The sequence below is a fragment of the Sardina pilchardus genome, chromosome 4, assembly GCF_963854185.1.
Source record: "Sardina pilchardus chromosome 4, fSarPil1.1, whole genome shotgun sequence".
Lineage (NCBI taxonomy): Eukaryota > Metazoa > Chordata > Actinopteri > Clupeiformes > Clupeidae > Sardina > Sardina pilchardus.
The window spans coordinates 22416927-22442947 of NC_084997.1; the positions used below are offsets into that span (position 1 = coordinate 22416927).

Here is a 26021-nt window from a genome sequence, read left to right on the forward strand (position 1 = left end):
TAACCATTCAAACCCAAATTTAGCTTTATATTAGAGAGCTCAGTACATAATTCATGCTTCACGGTTCAACCGTAGTGTATTTCCTATTGAAGATATTGTAGCCAAGCAGGGTTCTCTTGGATGATAAAGCTGTTGTGACAAGACTTTTATGGAGCTCAGTATCTTGTCATAGGCGGGGTGTTATGGTTTGGAATTGCACGGTTGGGATGTCGCCTGATGTTGTCACGGTGTTGTGTGCTGTAATTGTTTTTTTGTTGCATTACCGGGTCTGCAGGACTGGTAGACTTTGGCCAGGAGCTCCAAGCTGCGCTCATCTGTCCAGTCATGCAGTATCCTGGCCAGGATGTAGAGGTCGGCTTCAGGCAGCGCGTCCTTAAAAAAGTCCCCTGCAAAAAAAAACAAACCCACAGACAGAGTCTGTCCCTGTCAATCAGGGCCAAGTGCTTTACCCGCTCTAAGGGTGTATATGTATTCAGTGAGTTCAATAACATTCCCACCACGTCTGGCGCCCTCCCACTGATCTCTGTTCAGGGAGGTGAGCGAAGAGGCAAGCGCAGCAAGGTGCAGCAGCTGTGCATTCGACTGTATGGCCCTGAACCCACTCGAAAATGCATACGTCACATTCATTGTTCTTCTTTGGGCCGTGATAAGGGTGTCATCCCAACTCTATTAGCGTACTGTGAAAATAGCCCCCCCCCCCCCCCCCCTGCGTCACCACACATCTTCATCACGCCGCCCGCTGCAGACGTACACTCATCTTCAGTCCTAGCCAGCTGTCACTCCCGCTAGCGTCAGTGATATAATCAGAGTAACAGTAGAATTAGGACAACAACAAAACAACAACAAAACAACAACAAAAACAACCCATATGCTGCCAGCCCAGACTCACCTTCCGTGTCCAGAAAAATAGCCCCAGATTCCACAAAGACGGACCGCGGTCGCTCTCGCACACTATGTCTACACTAGTTGACCTCACAACAAAAGTTCACTAGTGTCCTGCAGTGTCCTGCAGTGTCCTGGCTACCCCCCCCCCCCCCCCCCCCACCCCCCGTGCTTTTAGCATGTGTGTATAACGTGCCTGCGTTGCTTTGGCATTCTATTCTCATGGCTCTCTAAAGCTGAGCGTGAGTGACAAGTGACACGTTGAGCAATGGCAGCATGTGATTTCCCCAACGTGGGAGCGGAGATGGGCAAGACAAACACAGAGCAGAGCAACAGGGAGTCGAGGCACGGCAAACACACTCTGCCCGCTCCGTTCTGTGCCCGCTCTATTCTGTGCCCGCCTGCCCGCCTGCCTGCCTGCCTGCCGCAGCTACGAGGCAGAAAGGCTCAACAAATTTTTGCTGCAGAAATCCATCTCCCTCTCTCTCTCCTTCTCTCCCTCCCTCCCTCTCTCTCTCTGTCTCTCTGTGCTCTCCTCTGCCTGTGCCTGTGCCTGTGCGTGCTACAAGTGTGCGGCTGTATAAATGTCTGTAGTCTGCAGTGGCCTGACATCAGTGTGAGCTCCGTGACGAATCTGCTCTGGGGCCGAGAGAAGAAGAAGAAGAAGCTCTTCCCCTCCTCCCCCTCCTCCTCCTCCTCCTCCGGCACACGTTATTGATTTCCTAGCCCTCCTCCTCCTCCTCCACCGCCGCCGCCGCCGCCGATGACTAAACGCACGCATACCTTCATGGAATGAAATCCGCTTGTCCTCGGCTGACACAAAGTGCTCCCTTGACATCTGCACCACCTTAGGAAGGTCAAAGATGGTCACGCTGGAGCCCGGATACGCCAGAGTGCACTGTTTGGCTAATGCACCGCTGCAGCCTGCAAAATGAACAGAGGCAACAGTGAGGTGGAGGTCGTGACCCCGAGGACAATTGCCTATACCCACCCCCCCACCCCCCAGTTTTTTCCACTCCAGTTTAGCCCATGAAATATGACAGGCTGGGAAAGCACATAGGGGTCCCTGACAATGATGAGGTGCTCTGTACTAAGCAGCCGTCTAGTCACCAAGGACGCTCATTTTAACGGCTGCCGCTTGAATGGCACTGCGGAGCAGAAAGATTAATTTGAAGCCCAAGGAAGGAGGATCACAGACATGACAATGAACTTGAACTCATTTCTTGCTCTTCTATCTGCTATACTTGGCCCTTGGTTCTGAAACTTGACTGGATCTTTTAACATGCTCTAACTAGCTGTTCTCCCTCTTCCTTGTGTTTTCCCCCCGGTTTCCTCCAAGCAGACTTTCTCCCTCCCCTGCTGGGAGACCGTAAGAGGCAGAGACAGACGCATCAAATCCCCCCAACAGGAGGCGGCACTTCTGTCATCAGTCCCCAGCTGCACACCCCAGCGCAGCACTTGGACCTGAGGGCGGCCCCTGGGCAGAGACCGAGGGGGGGGGGTCCTCCTCCAGCAATCAGAGAGACCACAACACCAACAGAGGTCGTCTGGTGCCCCCAGCTCACGCTCGGGCACAGAGAACGCTTTCCTCAGAGCGCCCGTTGTCACCACCACCACCACCTCCCTCCTCCCTCCCCATCGGCAGCTTGTCCATGACACCATGAGTCCCTCCACAGGTTGACACTGATGGAATGGCAGCTCCCAGCGTCCCCATTTCCCATCCCCCAGTCCCTCCATCCCCCCATCCCTCCATCCCCTCATCCCTCCATCATCCCCCCATCCCTCCCTCCATCATCGCTCCATCCCCCATCTCCTCTCCAGCCGGAGAGAGCTGTGGTGCTCAACCTCGGCGCTGCCTCTGTGTCCTCTGCCATGAGCACCTTAACCAGCGGCTGCTGTGTGGCCAGACCAGACCCGAGCACCTCCACCAATCAATAGTGTGCACGCAGACAGAAGTGATTAGAAGCGACGGCGACCTTGTTCTCGTGAATAATAAAGGAGAACACAAGGGCTCGGGCTGAGAGAGCGGTGGCTCCCCGACACATCAGCATGCATGGAGATGTGCTTGACCAGACCATAATCCCCCTCTGATTTCCCGGCTCCACGGTGTCAGCTTATCAGCCTCGCCGGACGCAGATCAAAAGAGACAGAGGAGAAACGGCGGCCGTTAGAGCCCATACGTGCGTGTGTGTGTGTGTGTGTGCGTGTGTGTGTGTGTGTGTGTGTCTCAGCTCCCTCAGCTCCCTCAGTGCCGCCTGACAGACAGAAACCGCCTTTCAGCCCCTAAACAACAGCTCCTCAGGGAAATCTCCAGTTCTAACAGTCAAAGAGTTATAGTCCCTCACACACTCATTCATTTGAGACAGGCCCACTGTGCGAGAGAAGCAATGGGATCCACTTTTTGGTCTTTTTTTCCCCCCCTCACTCGTCTGATGCTGCGGAGGGGGGGATGGGGGGGTGGGGGGGTTAAAACCGCTGGCTCTCTGCGGCTCTGCTGGGCTCTTCAGCCAGGCTGTACATTTCATAATTCATCGTACGGGGCTGACTGTGGGCGAGCATGAGCGGTCCGGCGGGCTGTCTCAGTAGGGCGGCCAAGCACAGCAGGAGCCCGCAGCCCTTTAAGTCAGGCTCAGATCCCAGCGCCAGCCAGCCACAGCGGCTACAAAGCGCCCCCTTGTGGCGGAGCTTGCTCACTTAGCCCCTCTCTCTGCTAGAAGTCAACAGACACACTTCAATCTCTTTTTTGAAATAAATATGAGATGACACCGGGGGGGCGGGGGGGAGGGGGGCATCCAATCGCCTCCCCCATTTATCCGCATCTTCATCTGGACCCCCCGTGGATAAGTGTTTGGGAGTGAAGGTAAGATTGGGATAAAGGTGACCTTTATTGTTATGGTAATGCATTCAAGGTGAAGGGGGGTGATGGCGTAAAGGTTACCCTGGCGGTTTTGCGCGGTTGTTCAGCGGTAAACGCGCTCAAAGTCAGGCTTTCTGTCACCGCCGGCACCCGCTGTTAATTTCCCTGATGAAGACTGATGTCCTAACCTTGCAGTAATGAGAAAACCGTGGTCGTGATCCGTGCTGCTACCCTGTTAAAAGGCAGGGACTGTGTGTGTGTGTGTGTGTGCGTGTGTGTGCGTGTGCGTGCGTGTGCGTGTGTGTGCGCCTGTGTGTGTGTCTGTGTACGCTCGACTGCTCCGAGAGGAGTGCTGCACTGCACCATTGCGGGGCCACAGCGGTGGCATTTGAGCGCAGGGGGGGGGGGAGCGGGGGGGGGACGGCAGCAGGGGGAACAGATGGCAGCCGTCCACCGCCGTCACACCGCAACACGAGCCGCCGTCCGCGGCCCACGCTGGCCACTGCGGCACAGCCGGCCCCGTTACCTGTCTGCCGGCCCGTTTACCTGTCTACCTGCCCGGCGCCGGCACCGACGTCGAAGAGGGCGACAGCTCGGCACACAGACACACGTTGACGGACTCTACAGGTGGGCAGGAAGGAGACACAGTAACGAGCGGCACCTCTGTGGTGACTCAACTCACTGAACACAGGTGCCGCTTTAGACACACAGACACACAGGTGTAGGGACGCTCTAGACACACAGACACACAGGTGTAGGGATGTCTCTACTAGACACACAGACACACAGGTGTAGGGATGTCTCTAGTCACACAGACACACACAGGTGTAGGGATGTCTCTGAGCAGCACGCTCAGACTCTCTTTTCCAGTCTCACACAAGGTGAGAAGCCAATGCTTTAGATGGCAATATCTACTATCCTGGCTCATTTTCGATTTCAGAGTACATCTGAAATACACCTTTGTAAATTTCACTTCCATCATTGTTAGGGTACAAAAGAGGGAGGTTTATTTTAGTTAAGTTGTTCAATTTTAGTCAAAGAATGACCAAGAAAAGCTTTGTAGTGCATAAACCCTTCAGTAGGAAGGTGTATTGTACTATTATGCTCTCTTCAATAGGAAGGTGTATTCTATATGCTCTTCAATAGGAAGGTGTATTAATAGGAAGGTGTATTCTATACGCTCTTCAATAGGAAGGTGTATTCTATACGCTCTTCAATAGGAAGGTGTATTAATAGGAAGGTGCATTCTATACGCTCTTCAATAGGAAGGTGTATTCTATACGCTCTTCAATAGGAAGGTGTATTCTATACGCTCTTCAATAGGAAGGTGTATTCTATACGCTCTTCAATAGGAAGGTGTATTATGTATGCTCTTCAATAGGAAGGTGTATTCTACATGCTCTTCAGTAGGAAGGTGTATTCTATACGCTCTTCAATAGGAAGGTGTATTCTATACGCTCTTCAATAGGAAGGTGTATTATGTATGCTCTTCAATAGGAAGGTGTATTCTACATGCTCTTCAATAGGAAGGTGTATTCTATACGCTCTTCAATAGGAAGGTGTATTCTACATGCTCTTCAATAGGAAGGTGTATTCTATACGCTCTTCAATAGGAAGGTGTATTCTATACGCTCTTCAATAGGAAGGTGTATTATGTATGCTCTTCAGTAGGAAGGTGTATTCTATACGCTCTTCAATAGGAAGGTGTATTATGTATGCTCTTCAGTAGGAAGGTGTATTCTACATGCTCTTCAATAGGAAGGTAGCCTAGAAATCTAGACGCCCCTAGCGGCAGCAAATGTAATTTGGCTGGCGGGGCAGTCTAGGCACGATCCATTGAGCCAGGGAGCTGAGAACCCCCAGCACCAGCGCTCCAATCACAGCGTGTATAGAGTCGGTGGGTGGGCTTAACATAATGGTGACTGACATGTGACCAGAAGTTGCGACGGTAACGCATCCTGTTATTTGAAAACAAGAAGATGATTCGTTTAGCGTTATCCTATTGCGTGGAGAGGGAAGGTTACACATCCTGCTACTTGAAAACAAGAAGATGATTCGTTTAGCGTTATCCTATTGCGGGGAGGGAATTTGAAAGACAACTGTTTATCCCACCCCTCCGATTGAGCACTGTCTACGGTGAGTGTCCAGACCCTACATCTTGATGTGGGTCTGGCTTGTCAGGCTAATAGGAAGGTGTATTCTATACGCTCTTCAATAGGAAGGTGTATTCTAAACGCTCTTCAGTAGGAAGGTGTATTCTACTATGCTCTTCAATAGGAAGGTGTATTCCAGTATGCTCTTCAATAGGAAAGTGTATTATGTATGCTCTTCAATAGAAAGGTGTATTCTATTGCATACTGTATATGCTCTTCAATAGAAAGGTGTATTCTACTGTATGCTCTTCAATAGGAAGGTGTCTTCTTGATTCTGAGAGCTGGAGTGGTGCAGCCCCCGCTTTACGTCCCCAGAGAAGTGGCTCAGGTCACACAGCACCGACAGATTAGATTCAGTGTCTGCTGGCAGAAAAGGAGAACAATCGCGCTCACCTCCGAAAAGCGGGCAACTCCCAGACACGGCTCTCAATCACATGACACGGCACTGAGACACTCTTAAGCTCCAGATAGCACCAGCGCTCTCACTGGAATGGCATTAGCCGCTGTGCTTCTTAGCACCTGTGACCCCTGGGCAAAATAAATGAGAAGCAATCACAAAGACAATATGGCGGTTCCCTTTACCTCCAAGGTCATAGATGCTCTTGAAGGGGGAGAGATCGAATGCCGTGACCACGTCTTTGCCGCATATGTTCCATATGGAGTTCATGAGGTGCATGAATTTGGTCATCTCCTCGTCCGACCTGACGTGAAACAAAAGACATAAAACATCTGGTTATGCGTTCCAAACAGACACAGCCCACCCAGTCCCATTGGACACAGTGAATTAAAAATGAACACATCATTTTGGATTCTTCTTTTCATGAGTTTCTTGTTACCTCCGCCAAGGATGGTTATGTTTTCATCTGGGTTTGTTTGTTAGACAAATCAAAAAGTTAGGGATGGATTTCAATGAAATATTCAGGAAAAGTCTGAAACGACCCAAGGAAGGTGATTTTGGGAGTGATCGGGATCACCGTCTGGATCCAGGAGGCGATTATGTTTTCGCTTGGCGGAGGTCTGCGCTCTCGGAGTGCTTATCTAGTTTCTAAATGCATTCCTCTCCTGTTTGTGGCTTTAACTCACGCACACAGCCTACATGCCCTGAGACAGTATGGATGCCCCAGGGGGACAGCTTTGCCCCTCAGGGCGCCGCGCCTCCAGCATGCCCTCTCCGCGCTGCCAGCGCTGTGGGGGAAGAGCGTGGAGACGCGCGAGGAGGCTAAACGAGGCGTGGAGCCCGGCACCGGGGAGCACGACCGCTCTGCTCCCCACTCTGCTCCCCGCTCTGCTCTCCTCTCCTCTCTGCTCCTCCACTTCCACAGCCTTCTGGCCCTGCTGAGCCTGATCCAATTTCTCTCTCTGCACTCAAGGACCCAAAATGTCAAGCTTTTCATATCGGCCCGACGTCCTGGGGGTAGCCAGCCCACTACAGCCAGTCATTAGTCACAGCCTGGCAGTAACCTTGGAGGACGCTCGCTCGCTCGCTTTACAAATACTGCAACAGACAGCGCCGCATTGCCCTAAAGCAAAGAAATATTTTCAGAGAAAGGCTGCGGCACTTATATGAGTCTTCTGTGTCTCGCCCACAACAAGTCAACCTGTTTGGAGAGAGACAGGTAGACTAAACAAACACATCCTTGGAGTAGAGCAGGTGGTCTATACATCTTAACTATATTACATCCAAGTGTTGACATTCAGCAAATAGTGTGTGTAAATTTAATACCCAATTGCCCAGTTATATATTGTTTTTGCTCTCAACTCTGACTTTAACGTGCCCTTCTGAAGTTCTCAGCAGCAGCGAGGGGGGAAACAATCTGTATTTCCTCCAGTTTGATCCGTTTCGTCGGCTAAAAATACCTCGAAACGGCGTCTGTACAGCCACAGAGGACGGCCGGGGAGAATCGGAGCAAATGGCCGCTGATCTCTCTGATCTTATCTTTCAGCCTGAGCCACAGGGACAGGGCGCGAGACGGAGAGCAGGCCAGGGGTGACCTTGATGGCCCCGTGCAAAGTGCTGACCGCGTCTGCGTCCCCCCCCCCTCGTCACTTCTCCGGCCATCCACACCAATCAGAAAGCCATTAGAGCCTGATGGCCTGCTCTCTCTCAAGGCCTCAAGTCCCTGCCTACTGATGGACCTGTGCTTTACCTGCAGTCCCTTTCCATAAAGAGGAAAATCATTCTTTTCATCATTACAGTGCATGAAAATGCACTGTACTGTTCTTCCTAGGCTTCTTCTTTTTCTTCTTATTATTCTTCTTCTAACGCACGCAAATCAGCTAGAACCGTTTAACGTAGAAACTTCATTCAAACTGCGTTACGTAGGTCTTACTTATGACATGTGTGCTATGACTTTTCAACTTTGTAACTTTTATACTTTTTAAACTATTAGTTAAAAACTATTACAATTTCCCCCATAGACTTAACATTGCTCATTATGACATCACGGCAGCAATTAGAATCTTACGCCAGGTGGCCGGCCACCTGGGCACCAACTGTCAGTTTCTCTGGCTAAAAGCATACAGTCTCTCAGAAGACTACATATCCTGTTCACTGTTTCCTCTGTCCACAACTGTTTCAAAATAAAAGTTCTCAGTGCTATAATACACCATTAAATCATTTAACCATTGAAACTACTCAACTATTGAACTGTTCAACCATTCCAACTGTCAGTATCATCCACTATGCCTCCAGTCAACTACATGAAACCTCCATCAACTGTATCAACATAAGTCTTCCTAATTCCATCCAACTTTCTATCCATTCATCTTCTTCAAACCATTCACTCATCCACCCATTCTAAACAGTCTGCCTATCAACATCAATTAGACGATCTACATTCAACTTTTAAACAATCTCCTCTGTCTCAGGCTCAGGTATCTCTACACTCTGGCTCTCTTAAGACTAGCCAGTTAAATTGATTACACCTGTATCTGTATCCACTACTCTCAGTAGAGAGCTGTGTCTCTCCATTCTACAAGAATATAAGGCACATTCCATCCAACTTTCTATCCATTCATCTTCTTCAAACCATTCACTCATCCACCCATTCTAAACAGTCTGCCTATCAACATCAATTAGACGATCTACATTCAACTTTTAAACAATCTCCTCTGTCTCAGGTATCTCTACACTCTGGCTCTCTTAAGACTAGCCAGTTAAATTGATTACACCTGTATCTGTATCCACTACTCTCAGTAGAGAGCTGTGTCTCTCCATTCTACAAGAATATAAGGCACATTCCATCCAACTTCTATCCATTCATCTTCTTCAAACCATTCACTCATCCACCCATTCTAAACAGTCTGCCTATCAACATCAATTAGACGATCTACATTCAACTTTTAAACAATCTCCTCTGTCTCAGGTATCTCTACACTCTGGCTCTCTTAAGACTAGCCAGTTAAATTGATTACACCTGTATCTGTATCCACTACTCTCAGTAGAGAGCTGTGTCTCCATTCGACAAGAATATAAGGCACATTCCATCCAACTTTCTATCCATTCATCTTCTTCAGACCATTGACTCATCCACCCATTAAACTGTCTATCAACATCAATTAAACTCTCTATCTATCAACATTAATTAGACTATCTACATTCAACTTTTAAATTATTTACTCTGTCTCAGGCTTTAAGGATACACTCTGGCTCTCCTAAGACTAGCCAGTTAAATTGATTACACCTGTATCAACTGTCAGTTTCTCTGGCTTTAAGCATACAATCTCTCTGAAGACTACATATCCTGTTAACTGTTTCCTCTGTCCACAACTGTTTCAAAATAAAAGTCCTCACTGCAATAATACACTATTAAATCATTTAACCATTGAAACTACTCAACTATTTAACTGTTCAACCATTCCAACTGTCAGTTATCATCAACTATGCCTCCAGTCAACTACATGAAACCTCCATGTACCTAGCAACCAACATAGCAACCATTAAAATTAAGTGTTTATGACCGTTTCCATAGCAACCAACATGATTATGCTGCAGTAACTTCTTGTTTCCTGATAGTGGCCACCATGGATACCCTAGCAACAAATGTTTCAAAATAAAAGTCCTCACTAGCAAGTTAGCTAGTTAGCATGGTTAGCGTACGCTAGTTAGCATGGTTAGCATAGTTAGCATTTTTAGCATAACTGCAAAAAAATCATCAACTAAGTTAGCTAATCAACCTGGTTAGCATTGTTAGCAAATTTAGCATTGTTAGCATAGTTAGCATTTCTAGCATTACTGTTAGAAATCAGCGGTTAAGTTAGCTAATCAACCTGGTTAGCATTGTTAGTAAAGTAGCATTGCTAGCATAATTAGCATTTTAGCATAACTGCTAGAATTCATTAGCTGAGTTAGCTAATCAACATTTTAACATGAATAGAAATCATTAGTTAAGTTAGAACTGGAATGTTTCATCTTTAAACTGTCTACCTTCACACTATCAACTCTCTGTAAACTATGCAACCACCATGTTTACGCTAGCTACACCTTAGTAACCATATCTACATTATCTATCTATTTTTGCATTTTCATGCACTGGTAATTCCTTGGAATTGCATTTCTAGTTTTTTTTATCATTTTTTTGGAAGGGGGGGGGGGGGCAGCAGGGCGTGTGGGTGTGGTGAGCATCTGTGTGCTAGCCCGAGCAGCTTGTGGATCAGCATGCGCTGGTGATGCTAGTGCTCGGGGATAGAAAAAGCTGCTCTCCACACACACACACCGCTCTGCTCTGCTCTGCTCTGCTCTCTCTCATCCGAGCGCTGTCTGGCGGTGGGAAAGTCATTCTGGGTCGATGGGACCGCCTCTCGTATGTACTGAATGTACTGAGGGGAGAGGAGAGGAGGCGCTGGCACAGGAATGTTAATGATGTCTCCTCCTCACACAGTTTCCAGGAAGAGAACTCAAGAGAGTCGCCTCTGGAGCCGGGAAAAGACGTAGAGAGTCCTCCACTCACCTGTACAGCGCTTCAAAGAGGTCTTTGGAGCTGACGCCAAATGCCTTCTCGTACTGGTTACGTCCTTCCCTGTCAAACGAGAGTGAAAAAAAAGTACCTTGTTGTTAATACTGTTGTGTTATCTGTAGTTGGCACCTGTCTGCACGGCACACCTGGAATATGGAGAGTTTTTGAGATGCAGTGGGACTCAGGAAAGCAGAGCACACCTCACTGCGTCGGTCAGGTAGTGCCAGCATAGGTAGATGGTCTTGGAGTTGTACTGGATGGAGTGGTAGAGGGACTGCGGGCCTGTCCGCGTCAGATATCTACTGGATAAACCCGCGTTGCTGTAAACAACTTCACAAACACATGTTATGTTCAGAAAATGCTAACCTCACAAATCTGTCTCAATCTTGCATTAAAGAGGAACTATGCAGGTTTGGCGATTTCTTCACTGTTTTCTCGATTTACGCTTGCAGGGTTCTCTGCAGTTTTAGCGTGTATGTTTTACAACACTCCTCAATCGGTCAATCTGTGTGTACACCTTGTGTAAAAATAGTAACATTATTTTCACAGAATCTATCATGAGCTAAACAAATTTTGACCTCACTAAGGAACATTGAGGATGAAATGTGAATGTGAAAGATGTAGCTAATAACTCTCAGATCTACTGTGTAAAAGGTTAACATTTTGAAGGTTACAGTAAAAATATTTCTAAAACACCACATCTGAGAGCATCTAGTTACCCTGGTCATTGCTCTGCTGGACGATCAAAAGCTCCAGGCCTGCACAAGCCGAGAGCAGCCGCTGTGTTCCGTCCTCGCTGGTGCCCAGGGCCTGGGCCACCTCGGTTGCAGACAGGGGGCGCTCTGACGCCTCCAAGTGGTCAAACACTCCCAGCTCGCACGCAGCAAACAGAGTCTGAGTGGGCCACACACACACACACACACACAGCACTCATATATCCACATCTAGTCATCTCCTATCATCTTACGGCCATTGCACATTTTTGAGGAAATTGAAATATATATGCAGCAACATCTACACCATGAAATATCACTGGATCATGCTGGACCACTACAGATGTGATGAGTAACTCTGCTTATATTAGCTGGACAGTCACATGACAAAAGCCATGAGAGTGAGAGGAAAAGATGTTGACTATTTGACTGACACCAACATCAGTACAGACACATCATTCAAGGAGAAGAGGAGGAGGACTCTTACTTTGGATATCAAGAAGCCTTCCATGTAGTCCAGTATTTTCCTGGGATAGGTCTCCTCCTGCTGTGCTGCGGCCATGTCTGCACTGCTCTCTACCCAGGCACCTTTCACCTCGGGGGCTGCTCACTGTGTGGCGGTGAACAGGTCTCAGAGAGTGCACTTTTAATGAGCAGTCAGCAGCCGGGCCTGTAAGAAGATTAGTCAGATTACATGGTGGACGCTGACCGACTGGATAGGGGGAGTTTTCACTCTCGTCTCACGACTCATGGGGCTACTAGGTAGGGGGTTTATACTCCCAATCTCTTGGCTACAATGAGGCAGTTAGTTATTACAAGATGTGGTGCAGACTATTGGTCACAATGCAACAAGAATGAGTTATTTTTTAGCATTAAAGGAAATTATAATGGGATGAATCGTTCTGACAATACTGAGGTATTTATTATTAGTTATACAGCCCAGTGAATATGGAGGACAATAACTCCCACTGTGAAATATAATCTAATAATCAGCAGGCAAAACAGAAAGTCAGCCTCCAAATCATTATAATGACAGAATTCCCACGGTTCACTGTGTCAAGCAGTGTCATATATTAAACTACTATGTCTGGGTACAGCGCTGTGGAGTCTGGTCTAAATGTGGGTGGCAATGATGAGACTGTTATAGTGTGTTTGAGACATCCTACACACCAATCTGACAGCGTCTGAAGGTGGAGAGTGCAGCAGTGGTGCAGACACAGACACAGACGGAGACGGAGAGAAGCCAAACTGCTTTGCGTGGGGGGGGGGGGGGGGTTGACAGGTGGTGGGTGTGTTTCAGAGGGAGTCGTGTCAAAGCCCACTGCTCAGCTCTCACTGCACCTAAATTACACTCACTCACACACACGCAAATACCACTGACACATCTGGCTCCAGATTATGTTGCTCTACTAGAGAGATGGATTAAGTCGGAATCTGTGTGGAAAAGTCATGCTTGACATCTTGAAGACTGACAAGAAATCTAAAAGCCAAAAAATGGCTATATCAGTAGTGCTGGGGAAAAAGACTCATAACAAAACCTGATCATTTAAAGGAGATTTATTTGAGGATTGTTAAAAGGGACAAGCCAAAGGGTGATTAGAAGGCTGGCTGGTATGGAGGAACAGCCAGCACATGCAACAGTATGGGTAAGGAACTGACCAGGTCTAAATCAAAACTACTTCCCTTTTATTCCCACACCTCAACTCAAACCCTGTGGGTAATTATTATTGGTTTAGACACTGCCGAACTGTTCACAGTCACAGTAAATAACACTCTGTGCGTCTATTGCGTTTGAAAACACTGGGCTGTCTTGAACGGAAACTTCTTCACTTCCTTGAGTCATCATGGAGGCACGGCAACGCAGTTCAGCTAGACAATAAAAACTCACCTAGTTTGTGTCTATGAAAAATAAAAACAAAAAAATAAATAAAACATCTTGAAACATAAAAACATCTTGGAAACATAAAACATCTAGCCAACTAGCACTAGCTACATAATGAATGGGTCACTTTTTGTTCTTGTGTGTTTTGCTTCTATTCTCTAAAAAGTCGACAATTTCTTCATCTTTGGCATTTACCAATAATCTGGACCAGGGCTGCCATGTTAATCCACAGGTCTATCTCATAAGCCACACACAAATCCAGATTTCCCCTGGCAGTGTTCATTAAGGTCCAAATAGTCTGGCCACAGGGAAAGTGATTCAGTTCTCTCTCAGCCATGAACAAATGGCAAAAAAATGGTTTAAGCACTTACTTAAAGGCTACAGGCAAATTATTTCTGTGTAACACATGGGTGCAATAAAATCCAGTCACTTGAAATGAACCAAAACTTGATGTCTCCTTAAAAGTACTCAAGATAAGTTTATAAACTCAAAGGGCTGTATGCAACGCGTCACATTTAGCACAGGTACTACTAGAACTGATCTTCATCGCTTGATGGAAAACAGTTTAGGATGAGGTATGTTCTCTAAACTATGATGACGTCCAGAAAATCCAGCACAGCACTTGGGAAAGAGACGGATCTCTTCTGAAAAAGCAGCTTAACGCTCTGCCTTAAAAAAAAAAGCAGAATTGTTTCTAACATAGTAGTGCACACACAGTGGGAATTTAACCAAATATGCCACCATTTCTGTTACAATCAAAAAGTCAAGTTTTTTTCATTTATTTTTGAGCATTATTTAGGTCGTCACAACCAAAGCCAATATGAGATTCCTACTCTGACATGAGGTTCTTCTCAACGTCTCTCCTCGGTCCTCTGACTCGTTCCCACTGATCTATAAAGAATGATTTTGGGGTAACAATGGGATAGTCTATCCAGTGTTCTTTATAGATCAGTGGGAACGAGCCGGAGGACCGAGGATCGAGGAACGAAGACGGAGGGTTTAGAAGAGCCCCATGGTATCAGTGACAGCACTTGTGCTCAGTGACGTCTTGAGTGGTTTCTGTCCGAACTGCGACTGTGATGTCTGTGGTCCCGCCTCTCGCGGCTGGAGGAGGAGCTTCTGCTGAGGCTCCTCCCCCGGCGGCGGCGTGTTCCCCGGCTCCTGCTCCTGCTGCTCCGGCTGCTCCTCCCGCTGCTGCTGCTCCAGCTCCTCCTGCTCCGGTGGCCTCCACCGCCGCCGCCGCCGCCGCTCCTGCCGTGACCGGCCTGGTGTCGGCTCCCGCTCCTCCTCCTGCTCCTGCTGCGCCTCCTGCGGCTGCGGTCCCTCCCTCGGCCTCCTCCGGGGCTCCGCCTGGCACTGTCCCTCCTCTGCCCCCGGCTGCGCTCCGGGCTGCGCCTCCTCCTGCTCCTGCTCCTGCTGCGTCTCCTGCTGCTGTGGAGGGGCGCGCGCTCGCGGTCTCCTCCTCCTCCTCTTCCTCCTCCTCCTCGCCCTCTGCTCCGCGCGCGCCGGGGCTCCTGCTCGGCCTTCAGCCCAGACGCCGACCCCCGCTCCCCCCGCTCCCCCCGCTCCCCTTTCCCTGTCCCTGCCCCGTGCCGGACCCCGTTCACCTGACCGCCCGCCTGGAAAGTCTGGCGCTCCAGCTGAACCCCCAAAACCGGGTCTCCCACGAAGAGCTCCAGCCCCCCGTCCCCGTCCCCTGCCCCGTCCCCCTCCCCGTCCTCCTCCTCCCCCTCCTCCTCCTCGCGGGGGTCGTGCTGCCCTCCGGCGGCCGTGCTCTTCTTCAGCAGGTTCCCCAGCAGGCGGTCGCGGAGCTCCCTCTCCTTGCGCTGCAGCTCCAGGGCGCGGGCCTTCTCGCCCTCCACGCGCCGCAGCTCGGCCTCCTGCTGCCGCCGCCGCTCCTCCAGCTGCGCCAGCCGCGCCACCTCCGCACGCTGCTGCTGCGCCTGCTCCTCGCGCTCCTGCTCCAGCTGCTGCTGCCGCAAGGCCTGGGGGGGGGGGGGGAGAGAGAGAGAGAGGGGGAAGGAGGGAGGGAGAGAGGGAGAGAGAGAAAGAAAGAGAGAAAGAGAGAGAGAGGGGGGGAGAGAGGGAGAGAGGGAGAGAGAGAGAGAGAGGGGGGGAGGGAGGGAAGGAGGGAGAGAGAAAGAGAGAGAGAGACAGAGAGAGAGCGAGAGAGAGAAAGAAAGAGAGAAAGAGAAAGAGAGAGAGAAAGAAAGAGAGAGAGAGAGCGAGAGAGAGAAAGAAAGAGAGAAAGAGAAAGAGAGAGAGAAAGAAAGAGAGAGAGAGAGAGAGAGAGAGAGAGAGAGAGAGAGAGAGACACACACACACATACACACACACACATACGTCAGCCTCACACCTGAGCCCAGTGAAGCCAAACAGAAGAAGGGACTGGCTTCACTCTACAGCTGGTGATATGAGATTTAAAGATTAGCATCCATATACTACTTATGCTACTTAAGCTCCTTTGGCACTCTGTACTCCAGTGCTGGCCACATCTAGTGACTAAGAGCAATAGTGGTGGAGGTTAGAGACAGAGGAGAGAAGAAGCCCTCGTTCACACTATAGGTGTTAGGCTCAGACAAACCCCTTAGACAAAGCGATAGATTCTGTAGATAGATAGATAGATAGATAGATAGATAGATAGATAGATAGATAAATAGACAGACAGACAGACAGACAGACAGACAGATAGATAGATAGATAGATAGATAGATAGATAGATAGATACTGTAGATAGAAAGAACAAGCAGATATGTCAAAGGGCGCCATTAGAGTCTCCACCTCTGCCTCTAGGCTGGTTGTGGCTAAGTCTATGTCTCTAAAGCCTACCTTACACTGACAGACTTTGGGAAAGATTCTTGAAAGATTGTAGTCTTTTAACTAATGCCCCCCTCATTCAAGCTTGACTCAAAAGACTACAATCTTTCAAGAATATCTCCCAAATCTTGTCAGTGTAAGGTAGGCTTTAAGCTGTAGCTAGACTGCAGTTAAGGTGGGGTGTGGTGCGAGTGGAGTGGAGTGTTGTGGGCAGAGGTCCTACATGTTCAGGCGCGGTGGTGGTGCAGGCGGTCAGCTGGTGGTGGTGTGCGGGGCGGTGGGGGCGCATAGCCAGGCATGCTCTGACCTTGACCCGACTCAGCAGCTCGGCCACCAGCCGGATGGACTCCAGGTTGCGCTGGGCGAGCAGCAGCTTGCGCTCCTCGGTGGCGATCTTGAGCTGCAGCCGCCGCTGCTCCTCCTCCTGCTGCCGCCGCAGCTTCTTCTGGCTGCGCTTCTCCTCGCGCTCGCGCAGCTTCTGCTCCCGCCGCCGCAGCTTCTCCTCCTTGCGCCGCTCCTTCTCCTCCTCCTCCTGCTCGCGCTGCTTCCTGCCGGGGAAGAGGAGGAGCAGAAGGAGGTGTACATGTTACCATCATTTCGCAACTATTGGCCGTGGCTCATACATTGATTTTGCTAAATTTCTTCAGCTATGAGGTTAATACACGGGGGCAATTAACATGGTATAAATATGGTTTAGAGTCTTTTAACTTACATGTACATTACATTAACATGGACAATTTGGTCATTCCAATTAAATTATTCCAATTGAAAATTTTGCACCGTCTGTTTACATGGGGTACGCCTCCCAATCAGGTGCTTTCAAGTGCTTTAGAAGCTTTCATCAGAAGAAACTTTTCATTGGGAAGATATAGCAGTCAATCTGGATGACCGTATACATTCATTCCGATTAAAATTCTGATCGGATCAGGAATTTTCATTCCGACTGAGGTGTTTATATGACCATTTTTATTCCGGCTGTTATTCCGTTTCTAATCGGAATAGAAGTGTCCATGTAAACGTGGCTACTGTCTTAGTTAATATGGTATCAATACAGTTTTGTTTCTTTTAACCTGTATACAACACTGCATTGTGGCTTATACACAATGTGGCTAATACACAGGAAATGACTGTAGTTTCTCTAGGTAAGGTATCTATGAAGCCAGCCTTCTGGGTAGCGCTGTGGCGCTAGCTAGCTAGCTAGCTCACCTCTCCTCCTCTTTGCGTCGCTCCTCCTCCTCCTTCTCCCGGCGCTTCTGCTCCTCCCGCTGCCTCTCCAGCTCCTGCAGCTTCAGTCGCTCCTGCTGCCGCCGCTTCACCGCCAACTCGCTCAGGTGCTTGGTGGTGTCAAACGCCACCTGGGCAAAGAGAAAAGCACAGGATCCAATCTGTCAAAGGTCAACTTCGCTGCAGTTGGTCTTTCTAACAAGCTCTAATGATTTCCACAGACGAGAGGCTCATATGCGAAGCCAAGAGACAACAAAAGACAATACAATACAGATCCAGATAGACAAAACATTTACATCAAATCAAAAATCTTCTTCTCTTTGGTTCTTAACTAAAAACCAATCTTCTTGGGTCATGCTTATAATTGACCAACTCCTACATAATACATGTCTTTACCTTAGCCAAGTTCTTACTTTAGTCAACGGTGGTGAAACCAGCAGGTGACTCTTCATTTATATGTTAGGCCTATACTGTCAGTTATGCTTCTTTTAGAAAATGGCTCTTAGATTTGTGGGTACTACCAGGAGACTTATCTGTTATGCATCTGCTCTCACTACATTTTGGCTGCAGAGATATGACCACGTTTACTAATAAAACCCCAGAGTTTGAACCAGGGCTTGATTTGAGAGCTCGGCCTTGGCATTCATTTGATTAAAAGCCCCCAGCACGGGCAGCATTATGCAATCCCTCTCAATGAATTGACTCCATCTCATTAGTGGAACTACAGAGACAATCCGCTTGCTCCTCACCCTTCTCTCAAATTATACGCTTCAGGAACTGCAGAAGAGATTAAAATGTAAGTCTGCTCAATGTCAAGTGCACAGACTCCATGAACTAGCCTACAGCTGGTTAAGAGACTTATGGTCATGTCGAGCCTACGCTATGATGCCTTTAATGGTCATTTTAATGCCTTCTCATCACTTACAACCTATAAAAACTGGTAGATGCAAGAAAAACTTTCTGCTGAGGCTTCCTAATGAGACCCGTTCTTCCCAAACAATGCAAATACGCCACCTTGGTTTCAGTCTGCAAACTACATCATCAACACTAGCAAGTGGCTGACCTTGACATTACACGCTACAGCTTTTCCATCCTCTCCTTTGTACATCAGCTTCATCCCTCGCAGTGTGTCCATGGCCTTCACAAAACCTATGTACTCCTGGAACTGGACGTAGGCCTCGAAGTTCAGGTGTCCGCCGAACGTGAACGTGTTGAAGTTTTTGTCCGTCATCTCCTCTCGATAAGGGTCCAGCATGGGGATGTCGACATTCCGAATCTTGCCGAATCCCTCAAACACGGCCTTGAGCACGGATTCGGCGGGCTTGTCTGGCGAGGCGTCCTTCTGGGCAAACCACTTGCAAGGCAGGCCTTCCAGGTGGATGGTGTCAGGCCGCTCTCCCGGCACCGTCTCATTCATGTCCTTGGCATCCCTGAAGAAAGAGTCCCAGTCATGGCGAGTGGGGAAGTCCACCTTGTTTTCTGCAGCACGGACTTTCAGTATGTCTGTGAAGCCGCTCAGCTTAATGGTCTTGCCATCCAGCTTGGTGAGGAGAGACTTGACCACACTCTTATTCTCCACCTCTCCCTCAAAGCGAATGAAGTCCATGGTGCTCTTGGAGATGCGTAGGGAGGAAAACTGATCGGGATGCACCATGGCTTTCAGTCGCTCCATCACCTCCCAGTTAGAGATGGATTTGCCAGGCAGCTTAAGTTGAGGAAGGCCAACATTGATTGTCATCTTGGCAATGGGCTTCAAGTAAAGGTTGTGTTCCTGGGACAGTTTAACAGCCTCTGTGGTATCGTGGACAATGGTGGTCATCTTGGTCAGCTACAAGAGATAACAGCAAATTTCAGTTCAACAAAATTCAGCTATTGTTTTCATTAGCTTAACTTCAAATGTGAACGTTACATGTTCCAACTTCCACGTCCGCTCGACACATCAAGAGACGTATACAGGATAAGCAATATAAAGGTTTATGTAAGGATGAAGGATGTTTAGTAAGGATGACCATTTTCAATCTGATCGCCTAACATGTTGGCTTTACATTCATTGATGTACGTTGATGTGATGTGAAATATGTAAACATACTCCAAAGACCCAACTTAAATGTTGTCATACCGCAGTGGCAACTCGTGAGTTCTTCTAACGTAACGGTCTACCATAGTTAGCTATTTCATAAAAGAACAACGGTGCTTGAGACCGGTCGCCCATACTATAACGTTAATCATAAAGGCTACTAACGTGGATTTAGTATGGCTCAATCATTCCGTCCGGGAGTAGGCAGAGAAAACACACAGTACAGTAGAAACTTCAGTCGACAATCTGGTAACTAATGTTACAACCGTATTTTAGCAATAAGCTTCCTTCCTCGCGAGCAAGCCGGTGGGGATCCTAGCAGGGGAAACCCGTTATCAATTAAATACAAACCTTTGCTTGACAATTATCAAAGCTGAATTTCAGTGTGCATGATTACGATGTTGATCACGGGCTCTGTAACAGGTATATCTGATATGGCATAACTACAAAAGCTAGCTAAATTTGCTGGTTCATTTTGAGAAAACTGGCTACTAAAAACATTTCCGGATAGGGCCGGAATGACCTCGTTCACACCGGAACTACTTGTAAGTGAAATTTTTTGCTATCTTTATCGCCCTCGTGTGGTAAGCTTTGTAGTAGTTTCATAAACAGCTTGATAAAACGTGCCCAAAAACAAGAGCAAATCTCTATGAACCCTAACCACAATCAATGATAGTTAAACAATAATGGTGACAGTGATGTGTGTGATTAATCTAAACTATGATAATTAGGCTATCTGAACTAAAATAGGACTAAAATAAAAGATGCAATTCAAAAGCATGGTGAAAGATCATAAGAAAATGCCATTTTCTGTCTGGAGTGAAAAATTAAAAGATGACTAGGCTCAGGTCAGCTATTTCTGAAGGTGGTGGCATGGGGAAAGAAAGTTGCTGCAAGGTTTTGCTGTGGTGTTTTCAACCAACCAACCTCATAGCCAGTTGGCATTATGGTGGCAACCATAGTAAATGTAAACTTAATTTAATCCAATGTGTGATCCTTAAAAATATTAAATTAGCTGAAGGTAGGCCTACGTCTCAACAGACTTAGTTCTCCTCATACTGATCAAAATGTATGATTTTATCTAAGGCTGGAGTTCATGTTGGAATCCCACTTTATAGGTCCTGAAAAGCTTCAGGACATTTGAAAGGACTTCAAAATCACTGAGGGTTGTCACCCAGGCCTACAAAGTAGAAATATGAGCCTCCTGACAAGGAGCGAAGATATTTAATAAACATATTTTTACTTGCTGTTTATTGGTCACTAGCATGGACATATTTTTAGAAACAAAGTGGAATACATTGAACAGCCATAAAAAGAATGAAGCCATTAACTTCTATGAAATCTAAGTCTGGAGGATGAACTGGAGAGAGATAATTCATGAGAGAGATAGTAATTCCTTGCCATATGATCTAATGGGAAAGGGATTAAAGTGGTGATCATTTAAACTGAGATTGAGGATTTAAGGGCTCCATACTTTTGCTATAGTGGAAGTGTCATACAAAGTAGGCTGTGATTATTTTTGCACTGAGGAAAGTCCAGGGGGACTGAACCGTTTGCACCTTTCTTTTCTTTTCTTTTCTTTTCTTTTTTGCACACTTCTGGGCTCCAGTAAAAAAAACTCTGTTTGAGTTCGTCATTCTGTGTGTGAGTCCCCCCTGCAAAAAATATTTTCTTTTTGCTATCAAATGTTTCCCTTTATATTTTTTTGTAGTAATGACGTTGTAATAATAGTTAAGGAGTATTGTAAAGTCTGCATGGCAATATGTTAATTTAAATTTGTCACTTTCATGTAATGTAGGCCTACTATTTCTGCAACAGTTGTTATTTTCTGTTTAAATGTTCAGAATATGAAACAATAATAATAATAATAATAATAATGATAAATGGTTTCGACAGGAACAAATGATAAAAGGCAATATTCAACTTCATGTCATTCCATTAAGCTGGGGGAGAAACACTAAACTGCTAGTACAAAGAGAAGAGTTGTAGATTGTCATATCAGGGCATCCTGATCTTAATTCACTTTAGGTAGGTTAACAGGTGCAGAATGGACGTTCATTTGATACTTAAATCCGTTAAATAATGAATAAACAATACAATGTTCAGCCTTGTTGTAACTTGAGATTAAGAAGGTTAATTGTATTAATAATTCATCCACTAAAATAAATGAACAGCTGATCTTTTCAGCTTCTTAGTACAATAGTGTCAGGAGATATGTCAGACTCATTGTGAGGAGACATGTAAGACTCAGTTGGCCTCATGTGTCGCATTGTTTATAATATTGTTCAGTGCAAAACTTCATTGTTTTATTAAGTAACTTTTTACTTACCTTGATTCCATTCTGAACAGCTTAAGTTCCTCCTCCCATATACAGACAGACAGATGGACACACAAACACACATGCATGATTGATGCAAGGTGCAACTGACAGTTGTTTTGTTGATTAATCTGTTGATCATTTTCTCAGTTAATTGATAAGATAACTTTAGTCGATATCACATCAGAAAATAGTTTGCTTACTCCATAAGTGTACTATTTTATTAGCTATGTGTTGGAGTGGACAATTGTTTAATGGAAAACTAGTGCTTGTTTTACAACTACCTCAGTTATTATGATGTTCAAATTGTAACTGCAAGTTAAACTTGGTCTTCCAAATTTCTTAACTTATTTTCATCATCACAATAGTAACATATTACGTGTATGATGAGTTGAAATGTCATGATAAAAATGAAAACATGAAGCTGTTAAGCCAAGTCATCGATAACATGCAGTAATTTGACATAATCACATATTTTGACATGTGGACGTACAGTATGTGGACAAAGTCAAGTGCTGATGGTGAAACAACCCAAAAAACTGACTCAAACCGATCAATCGATTACCAAAATACTTGGCGATTAAACTAACTGTTGACAACTAATCGAAAGCAGCCCTATGCTGTAATGACTTACACTGATGCTGACAGAGTTTCACATTATATTTATTTATTTATTCCATAAAATAAAGGGAATGGATTTGAGGTCAGGCAAAATGGCTTCATTTGTCACACAGATCAGGCAAGGTCTATCACCAGTTTCCACCAACAGGTACAACAACTGAAGGTCAATATCTTCTAAAACTGGCTATGTACAAATCACCACAAATAAAGGATTATCATAAAGACTATTGCTTGATTAGAATCTGTAGGAAAAAAACATTTGACTTTTACAGACAAGAAATAGCAGCATAAATCAGCATGAAAGAGGTTTTCTACCAAACCGGGTTTGTGTCTGTCCAGTACAACTTTGTAACAGTTTGGAAAATGTCCAAAATGAACTTAACAATCTGGTTACTGTAAACCCACAGAGAGAGGCGGGGAGGAGAGAAGCGGAGGGTAGAGAGGAGAGGACACAGCAGGGGACCAACGCGGCACCTACTGGTACTGCTGGCTGTCTTCACCAGCAGCAGTAGTAACAGAGCCTGCCAATCAAGGATCGGACTCAGCCACACCAAGTGCTGCAACTCATCAGAACACTGATCTGAGTACAGAGACCTCATCATCTCTTGTTTTAACATCGACACAATTATGCAGGGACATTCGAGTTAAATGCAAGGGATTCCAAACAAACAGCTTTAAATGCGCTCCATTCAATGGATAGCGTATAGACTCGTGCATACATTGCATGCCAGAAAACTGTTTTTACAGTTGTACAAAAACCACAGCAAAAGAAGTAGTGCAAAATTCAAAGTGGATACTGCATAGTGGGTAAGACTGAACCTATGTAAATGATTATCAAATGGGATGAATGTCTTCACATAACATTAATTACTTGGCTCAATCACAAGTTCATAAAAAAGTGGCAAGTGCAGCCTTTTACTCTTCAACTGTTCCTTGAAATGCATCACATGGCATTGATCACACATTTACTAAGTTTGGATGAATCTGGATAACTATTCTTGTGCATCAGGAGACCAATGGGGTTCATTTGGGAACAATACAACATTGTGTGACATACTAGGTTAAAATGAGTATAGGATTTCCACTAATCTAATCCAACAATTGAGCGCATGCCATTCATGTTAAGGCATTGAGGAACCGCCAGGCTGGGGTGTGTCTGATCATCCAAAGAGGTTTGACACAGGTCTGGTTTTCACTGGGCTCTTCAGGGACCCCTCTCCTTCATCTGTTTCTCTGAATGACGTGCTGTGCACGATCTGGGTCTTGAAGCGGCTTCTGTTCAGCTTGATCCTGCCTATGGAGGATTTCCTGTAGAGAGATCTGGGCTTCGCTGCGGCCGCGTTCTCGCCCTGTGCATCGTCGGGGTGATTGAGCAGCCTGAGCGGGTTCAAGTTGGACGGAACTTTGGGCAGCCTCCAGCGGCCCGCGCCACTCTCTGCGTTCTCCACGTCCGAGTCACCGGACACCCCGATAATGTCTTTGACGTGTCCTGCCACGCCGCTGCTGAGGTACTGGGAGGCTTTTTTGCCACTGTAATCTCTCACCTCAACATCGGCATCAAAGGCACCCACAAGCAACTTCATCGCTTCGACGTGACTGTGCATGGCTGCAAGGTGCAGGGGAGTGTACCCCGCACTGGAGCGTGCGTTAATATTGACTGGAATGTCATGCTCTTTTGCGAAACTGACCAGCTTGGCAAGGAGCTCTTGTTTGCCTTGCTTTGCTGCCCAGTGCAGACAAGTGAATCCTGTCACAAAGTCTCTCTTTGTAACCAGATTTGGATCACAGGCCAGGAGCTGTTGAAGGCTCTCCCACTGTCCATCAGATGCACACATCATCCACTCATGTTCCAGAGGGTCAAGCATCACTGCCGTGCAATCCTCATCTGTTGAGGAAAGCAGGGAGGCTGTGTCCCCCTCACTTCTTATTGACTCCCTATTCCTCGCCACAAGGTTACTTTGTGAGTTTCTGTGAACAAGGGTGCGCCGGACTTGGGGTGAGCTGCTCATCATCAGTTCAATAAAGTTCTTTCTGCTGCTTTTTGGGGTGTTACTATCACCGGTATTCATCAAATCAAACACACTCTCGTTCATCCCATCTTCTGAAAGCGCAAGCAAACTACGTTGAGAGCCTCTTGAGGTCCGACGGCGATTAACTACGGAAACTGTCGGTCCTTTGATAACAGCAGGTTCACCATCAATTTCGTTAGCGGTGTCAGGGTTAGGGGATGACTGAACTTCACGAATGGCAGCTGTCTCCTCAGTTGTTCCATTTTCCAATTCAGTGACAGTTAGTTCAAATACAGAGGCAGGTCTTACATTTGCAGTCATATCTAATTTCACATTTTCTGATGTTGTGGAGTCGTGCGTAATTAAACGTTTACCTTCATTTAAAGGGATGTGTGACATGTCCTCTGTTTTTTCGTCTTCTGCACCCGACACTTTATCACTTGTTTCAAAATGAATGTCAGATAGTTTTTGCTCAGCAACGTCGTTGACAGTCGAGCTCAAACGACCCTCGTTTTCCGTAGAGGACAGACCTAAAGCCATATTCAAATTCGACGTTCTATTCTGTACACAAATTTCAGAGAGTTCCCCCAATGGCGAGGGTTCATTACCGTTGTCCAGGTCATGTATAGCCCCATTGATGTGACTGCTTTCATTCCGCTTGGATGGACAAATCGCATCAGCAGGGAAACCATTTCCATTGCATTCTCCATCATCTCTCACGACTGTTTGCATCCCCCCATCTCTGTATTTCTTCTTCAAGCAGACGAATTTCTCTCCATTTTCTTGCTTGACAAAAGCGACATTATCCACAAAACGTTTTAATGTCTCCTTGAACGTCGTTTTTGTCGTCGGATCAACGGAAACAATTACTTTGAAGTGGTCAATCAGTTCTCTATTTTTTACTCTCCCTCCTTTTTCAATTAGGTAACGCAAAACAGCCTCTTGGGTGCATTCAGACGCCATGGTTAAGCAGATCAAACGAGACGCAGAGGTCTTTTCACGTATTGTATTCTGCCAGTGGTTGCCATATATTAGCCTAACAGCCTACTTTTCGTTCATGCAAATGACAGCATTCCACCTTCTACGCTCAGAAGTAGGTTATCCATTCAAGGGAGCATGCATGCAAGGCAAATGCGTCAGATAGGGGTCGCAACAGTAACAAAGTCCATCGCATCCTAGCAACTAGCGCCTTGTTGGTGAAACCGTATTTGCATGGCCGTTCATTTTGGATCCCTGTAAGACCTAAAAATGGACCCTTTAATTCGGTACAGAGCCAAAATGGTAACCAAAGCCGTGCACTTGCCTCAGATGTCAGCAGATCTTTAGAAAGGCGGGGTGGTGATGGGGAAAATACCACTGCCCTGCGACAGGGGGACAGTATACATTATTTTCGAATTCTTCATAAGTGTCAACATTGTGTCCACGGCCGTAGCCATACGCACGATTGAGGCCACTGAGTTCTCGACCTCAGTATTTTTTTCTCACGGTGTACAAAAAGTCAGAGATAGGTTGCT

At 46.7% G+C, this 26021-nt stretch overlaps 3 protein-coding genes across 3 annotated transcripts in view; all 3 read right to left on the minus strand.

Moving 5' to 3' along the window:
• Window positions 1–12122, minus strand: part of asmt (acetylserotonin O-methyltransferase) — a 14926-nt gene extending 2804 nt beyond the window's left edge. The window contains exons 1-7 of the mRNA XM_062533462.1: window positions 12048–12122; window positions 11567–11741; window positions 11048–11177; window positions 10842–10910; window positions 6475–6593; window positions 1666–1806; window positions 264–386 (exon numbers count right to left, since the gene is read on the minus strand). Coding sequence (XP_062389446.1) covers window positions 264–386; window positions 1666–1806; window positions 6475–6593; window positions 10842–10910; window positions 11048–11177; window positions 11567–11741; window positions 12048–12122 — 832 coding nt within the window. The remainder of the gene's footprint in view (window positions 1–263; window positions 387–1665; window positions 1807–6474; window positions 6594–10841; window positions 10911–11047; window positions 11178–11566; window positions 11742–12047) is intronic.
• A 979-nt stretch (window positions 12123–13101) lies between these two features.
• On the minus strand, window positions 13102–20061 carry akap17a (A kinase (PRKA) anchor protein 17A). Its single transcript, XM_062535063.1, is given in 6 exon segments — window positions 13102–14710; window positions 14713–15427; window positions 16483–16807; window positions 17466–17614; window positions 18547–19311; window positions 19912–20061. Coding segments are annotated over 5 exon segments (2214 nt in total). The 5' UTR covers window positions 19303–19311; window positions 19912–20061; the 3' UTR covers window positions 13102–14441.
• Window positions 20062–22524: 2463 nt separating this feature from the next.
• Window positions 22525–25797, minus strand: sowahca (sosondowah ankyrin repeat domain family Ca). The gene has a single exon (XM_062533463.1). It carries the CDS (start codon window positions 25468–25470, stop codon window positions 23659–23661), a length of 1812 nt encoding a protein of 603 aa, XP_062389447.1. The 5' UTR covers window positions 25471–25797; the 3' UTR covers window positions 22525–23658.
• Between the last annotated feature and the right edge of the window lie 224 nt (window positions 25798–26021).